General features: G+C 43.6%; 1 protein-coding gene across 1 annotated transcript; it reads right to left on the bottom strand.

Moving 5' to 3' along the window:
* Positions 1 to 5,016: 5,016 nt before the first annotated feature.
* On the bottom strand, positions 5,017 to 6,290 carry KCNJ16 (potassium inwardly-rectifying channel, subfamily J, member 16). The gene is given in 2 exon segments (XM_010074522.1): positions 5,017 to 5,222; positions 5,225 to 6,290. Coding segments are annotated over 2 exon segments (1,272 nt in total).
* Between the last annotated feature and the right edge of the window lie 546 nt (positions 6,291 to 6,836).

Below are 6,836 nucleotides of genomic sequence, written 5' to 3'. Positions count from 1 at the left end.
AAACCTGAACCCCGCTGGTTGTACGGGGCTGATGGCATCCGACGTTGGGTTTGTGCTGGGACAGAAAGATCCAGGAGTTTGGGGACACACCTGGGTAGGAAATTTTGGGGCATTTCTGGCAGTTTTGGGAACTTTGTGTTGTGGAGCATGAAGGGGTGAGGTGGCAGTATCACAGTTGCAAAAGATCCTAGCTTTCTAGGGAGCAGCATGAGCCCAAAACGGAGTTGTCTGGCCTTATACTGTTTGCCTGGTGTTTATCAGATTCCCCCATCATCTCCTCAGCCATGGGGAATGACCCCAGGAAAAGGTTTAAACTCTGGAAGCAGCTCCTATGTTGTGATTTCTGAGTCCCCTGAAAATCCCATCAATCCCATCGATCCACATTTCCCAGCCCAGACTAAAACTGTAGCTGCTCCTTGTTTCATTTCTTTCCTGCTCCCTCTCGTCTGCTTGGAAACTAATTTGTTGTCGGATGCTTCCCTGCATGGGCCTCTTCAGCCCACCACAGACACACCAGCTCTTGCCATTTGCAGGTTCCCAGCTCAAAACCAGCAAAGATTTAAGAGCTAAAAAAACCCCTTGCAAACAATTTTTTCTTCCCACACAAACACCTCTGATATCCTGAAAGGTACCTGTTATTTCCTGCCGTGAGCGTAACTGTGTAACCGTAATCCTTCGGATTCGGTCGGCAGCTGAAGTCAGACCTCCTGCACAGTGCGTAAGAAACAAGGGATAAACACAGGGATATAGATTATGTCCCACATCTGAAAATCAACTTCACAGAAAATATGCACTAAATGATACATGATAACAGGGAAGGCAATGCCAGCTGCCTTAATGAACGATGGTAGGCAAAGCTGGAAAAATAAATTAGATAATAATCTCTTATTCTATTCCCTTTGTCATAAAGTAATCTTGACCCAGAACAATAGTGCTACTTTCCAAGAGAAAATAACTGAGATGCAGCTATAATCATGATACAGGAGTCCAACACAAAGTGGTTTGTATTTTCTCTTTGTTGTTAAAATTTTGCTTCATCTGGTAAATTTTGTGGAAGAGTCGGGAACAGGGTGAACAACTCCCAGCTGAGACAAACAGAAATGAAGAAGCTGTTGAACTTCAACCCAACGTACTGGCTTTCTGCTGAAGACCCCAGGAGCCCGTGCAGTGCTCTGGCAGAGCAGGAGGGTGCCTGGGTTTCACTTCAGCTCCCAGCTCACCAAACAGCCCAGAAGGCAGCCAGGCACTTACTTTTGGACTGGTGGACACCTTCCTCCATTCGCTAGGGATGACTCAAGGGTTAGGGCTGTATCTCTGCTCTGCTCTGCATGTATTATTGCTTTTGTTTGGTTTCTGAGAGGCTTGCTTGCTTTTCCATTGCTCAGCTCTGCAATGGGGATTAATTAAAAAAAAAAAAAGCTGAATGGAAATCCTTGGGAAACATCCTCATCTAGACAGAGCAGATGGATGAGGAAGATTCTCCCTCCTCCTTGCCAAGAGCTGCTGTACACCAGAGCACTACAAGAGTCATTCCTAGGTCCTCTCCTAGGCCAAGAGGATGTTAAGAACTGGTTCTACCAAGAGTGCAGTGAGACCCCACCTAAATGATAGTTACCGAAGGAGTCTGCACGTTTTGTGTGGTTGTCTACCTCTCCTACACCTCTGTCCATTCCCGTCTTATCCACCTGGTGCTATCAAAGACCCTTCACCAGGTGAGGACGCTGCAGGTTACATGTGCAAGCTCTGGATGCAACTGCCCTGTGCATGTCTGTGAGCGGGGCTCCGTTTGGCTCGTTCCTACAGAGAGGCGTCCCCAGAATGTGTTTATAACTTTGTGGGTTTGCTTGTGATTTGGCATCTTTTAAAGTCAAAAGACTACTCTGCACCCTATCAATCTTTCTATGACCTCTTAGTGAATAAGATATGGAAGCTTGAAACTGGGGCTGAAGGGAAGAAAAGTCGAATGTGCTCTCACAAGGTGTGTGGCAGAGGCATGGTCTTTATTTCTGTGTCTTTATTCATAAAAATGCAATGCATGCTTTACTATACACTATTGTACATAGTTTTTATACTGTCATAAATGAAATTAAAATATCAAACAGAGAAACCCAGAAAAAGCCAGAGTGGTTGAGATCAGTGGTTCAACCAGTATCCTGTCTCCATCACTGGCTGGTATCAGATGCTGGAGATAAAAGTGGAAGAAACTGTATAGTAGCCTGTTACGAATTAACATGCCCAGGAGAGAAGTTTCTTCCTGACCCTCATCAGTTAGTGGTTGACTTCTGTGCCAAAGCATACATTACTATACATGCTCACGTATTTATAGCTATCTATACCAAGAATCATGTGACAAAATGCTAAATCCGACTCCTGGTACTTTCGCTTACAGGAAAGTCACTCCGAGGAAAGAATTTTCTTCACCGCAAGAGGCTCACAGAGTACAGAACTGGGAGAGGGGAGGGCAGCTGCGATTCACAGCTTCATAAGGGAAACTGCTTTGACAAACAGCACCTGAAATATGCACCTTTTGGAGATATTTGGGGGATTTTGGTTACGTATCTCAGTAGTATCTCTCAGAGTAGCTTTACCTTGTAATTAGGCAAATACACATGTCTAAGTACTTGTAAAGTGACCAGTTAAGCAGATTTCAAGTTAGACATTCCCTTTTTCTGAAAATCATAAGATCACAGAAAAACAAGCTTGGGAAGCCCGAGGCAAGGTTGACCATTCTGATCACTCCCGACAGCCGCTTTCTCCAACAGGCTTCCAAGAGCCACCACCACAGAGATCACACCCCCCACAGGTCTGCCAGTGCTCTGCCTTCGTTATGGCAGTGTTTCCTAACTAACTTCAGTCTCTTTGGCTTCATCTTAAGCCCATGTTTTCCTGTCCTACCCACCAGATACAGGCAACAGATTATCCTTCTCTCTTGAATTGCAATTTTTGTGCTTGAGAACGGTTTCTTTGTTTCCTAACCCCTTCTTGGACTGAAAGACCGTAAGTTATTTCCCTACTTCCCCACTGACATGTTTTCTGCATCTCCAGATTCTCTTCAAATTGTTCCCTGTCTTTCCCAAAGTGCGGTGCCCAGCATCGAACAGGGTAACCCAGCTGAGATCTTCCAAAGACAGGGGAGTGTGGAAGGATTACTGCACATCGTTGAAGGGTATATTCTATTTTATACAATCTGGGTGGTGATTTTTCCAACACTACCTAAGTACTGAGACCCTGACACATCTTCCTACATTTCTCCCCATTTTTTTAGACTATTTCCCCAATGCCTGTCGGTGCTCACTTCAGGATACAATAAGATGTTTTCTGCTGCAGTTATAGATGGATGCTGCTGATGATTCAGCATATAAAATAGGCTAATTAATGAGCTTCGGAATAACCATCTCCTCCTAGGCTCATTAATATGCTTGGTTTTACCTAAAGGGATCACATATATCCAAAGACAAGTGCTAGCCAAAGAGAAATGCGAGACACATTAAAATAATGCAGCAATACTACTGTATGGAGTAAATTTCAGGAGAAAAGATTTGGCGTGCTATTCTTCTCCATTAAATGTGATGAGCTCATAAAAACTTCTACTTAGTCAGAATGATGTGAATGACTCGTCAGACCTAATTTTAGCAGCCTAAAGTTAGCCAGCATTTCCACAAGTCATCTCGTCTCCTTCAACAATATATGGAGAGGAATGAACATTTCCAGAATGAACACATCCTGTTGCCTTCAGCTCCCTAAAAAGCCAGAGTGAGATGGGATGAAGGCTTCTGTGAAGACAGAAGAAGAGTTCCAGTAAGCACAGAGAGCCTCGACCAGGTGAGGTAAATTCCATTTTAGGCAACCACAAATTCAGAGTTAGTTATTTTTAAGTTAGCATGCTAATTAAACACAAGGCAAATTAACTGTCATCATCAGGGAAAAAAAGCATGATGAGATGTTGCTTATTGAATAATTACGGAGATGTGCAGAGCATAGAACTTCCATGGCACAGACAACTTCAAAACATTGACACTTCCCTTTTCTCCAAATCGAGCTGACAGCTGACTACGTTGAGTTGCTCTGTGAAGGATCATTTTTACACAGTCATTTCCGATGAATAGAAATATTTCATTTTGACAAAATCACACTGGTCTCCAGATTGATCTTTGTCTTTTTAAAGAAGCATAATATACTAAAACCAACATTCTGAAATGAAAGACGTTTTGATTTATAATATTGCACAGCTCGCTCTAGAACCATGATCTTCTCTCTGAGGCTCAAGCTGGTTGTGCTAATTTTGATTTCAAACTTGAAGTCTCTTTTTGATTTCTGAACAGTGCAAATGAGCCACTTTGGCCAGCCCTCCTTGCCATCAGAGCAAGAAAATCTTCACACAGCCGCAAGCCAGCTGTGATACCTCAAGCTGCTGAGGGAGCAGCAGTTCTGGGAATGACTCAAGACTGGGAAAGGAGAAAAGCTCTCCAGGATCCCACTAGAACTCCCTCCACCAAAGAACAGCCCCATAGATTCACCAAAACCCGTGATGAGGGCTTTGTTTGAACTGCTAGAGAGGTGCAATTGTAATGAAAGCTCAATTGTTTTTTGTGATGGTGACTTTCAGAGCCTCCTAGAAGGACTGGGAACTGGCCTTCCAAATAAATTAGGCAGTTTTGAAAAACCTGACCTAGAGGGCACATGCCATGGTTTTGTTCCCTGCCTAGATCTTTATCTGTCTCTGGGTACGTCCAACGTTGGCTCCTGCAGGGTCATAAAGCTTACAATAAGTTTGCTCAGGTACAGTAGCTGTCTAGTCAACCCACATGTAAGTTGGCTTCTTGTGCCAATGCTAATCTGTTCCTGGTACCCATGCTAACCAGGATGAAGGTCCTTCTAGCAGCTCCGCAATAGATTACAACGTAGGCTGTCAGTGAGGTTTATAATATAAATACTTGTGCATATGAGTTCATTGTTTATATTCTAAAAGCTAAGCTGGGAGAATTTGTTGGAAGTGATTTTAATTGCAGGAAAAAGCTAGATCTGGGACTCTATTGATAGCGTGCTGAAGGTCACAGCTGCTTTCCGGTAAGAAATCTCTCCTGAAGGCTGATTGACGGTTGTCACTGGGTCTTCTGGATCTTCACAACTGGTGATGAGGGCAACTGCACTGAAAGACTTTTGGTTAGTACTGAATGACTTGATCTCCAGTGCTGATGTCTCTGCTGCTTTTTCCTGTGGCATTCCTGCTCCTTCCGATCCAGTTGCATGGCACTGCAGTGAGGAGCATAAACTTCTGTGGTTTCTTCAAACTGTAAGCAATCCACCTTATAGTATTTTTTCTTTACATGTAAGACATCGTTAAACCTATGGCCCCAAAGAATCTCTCTGGGGACATAGGAGCTTCTTGACTGATGTGAAGTTCCTGTTGAATCACCTGTGTAGACAAATGTGACCAGGATTTCAAAGTTGTCCTTGGCCAGAGCTTTCCGGTCCAGTCCATACAAGGGGCTCTCACTATCGATTTCATGTACGACTGTCACTGGTGTAACAAGTATGATCTGGTCATTTAGCAACTTCAAGTCTTTGTATTCCATCGTCATTCTCCCCTCCTTGTCTTCCTTGTAGCGCAGGAGCTGAGCTCGTACCGAGCCCTCAACCATGTGGTTTGGCCGGAAATCACCAATGCGCCACATGAGGCAAAATTTATCGTCCCTTAAGCCGACTACAGCATAGTAACTGAAACGAATCGTTTGAGCCCTTTTTCGAGCTGTGGCCATTTTAGCCAAAGCTGCTCCGATTATGAAGGTGTCAATAATGCAGCTTAATACTGACTGTAGGATGACCATGAGGATCGCAACAGAGCACTCTTCTGTTACACAGCGGTAACCGTAACCGATGGTCGTTTGGGTTTCAAGGGAGAATAGGAATGCTCCTGTGAAGCTATGGACATTTGCAACACAGGGGGTTATTTCTTCATCATTGAATAAATCCCCATGTTGGACTGCAATCAGCCAGAAGACTAGTCCAAAGAACAACCACGAAAGTACGTATGACAATGAGAATATCACAAACATGTGGCGCCACTTGATGTCCACCAGTGTGGTAAATATGTCCACTACGTAGCTCTCCCATTCCCCAAAGATGTGTTTGAAGTACACATTGCAGCTGCCATCCTTGTGGAGAAATCGCTTCTGTAATCTTTTCATCCCCATTTCAGGGCTTCCTTGACAAGTGCTTTGGTAACTGATCTTACTTCCCTGGATGTTTACAGGCCTGTAGGAACCACTCTGGTCAGTCACCTTTCTCATATCTGCCTCGTGGCATCAGTTTACAGAGCACACTTGCGGACCCATGGGCTATTTCTTTTCTTTGTTCATTGGAAATCTATGAAATAAAAGAAAAAGTTTATTTTTGTTTTAATTCCCTATGCCAGAACTGCGTAGCACCAAATCTAAATACCTGCACTCTATGGCCATCATCAGCAATTTTCTGACGAGCACAGACTCTGACATTCACTATACAACATGGCTCAAAACTTTAGGCCTGGAAATACGAAGCAGCTAGAAATTCAGTCAGTTACAAATGTCCACATCAATCTTAAAATTTGGTATGGAGATGAAAACAGAAATCAAAAACCTTTGTGGTGACCCCACTGTGAGCATCTCTTCTAATGTTCTGGTGAAGTAACATTCAACCAGGATGGGCTCTCATGAACAGTCACAGGAATGGAATGAACCCTCTTAAAGTTAGCCAGATATTTGAGGTAGTTAATTATTTGTTTGCTGCATGTTTGTTTGTTTTCCTCCATTAGAAGAAATGCCCATGAAAACACCCTCATTTGGACACACAACTTC

This window comes from Pterocles gutturalis, unplaced genomic scaffold (genome assembly GCF_000699245.1).
Source record: "Pterocles gutturalis isolate BGI_N339 unplaced genomic scaffold, ASM69924v1 scaffold24397, whole genome shotgun sequence".
Lineage (NCBI taxonomy): Eukaryota > Metazoa > Chordata > Aves > Pterocliformes > Pteroclidae > Pterocles > Pterocles gutturalis.
The sequence above is the reverse complement of the archived record's forward strand: the minus strand, read 5'-3'. Positions and strand labels throughout refer to the sequence as shown.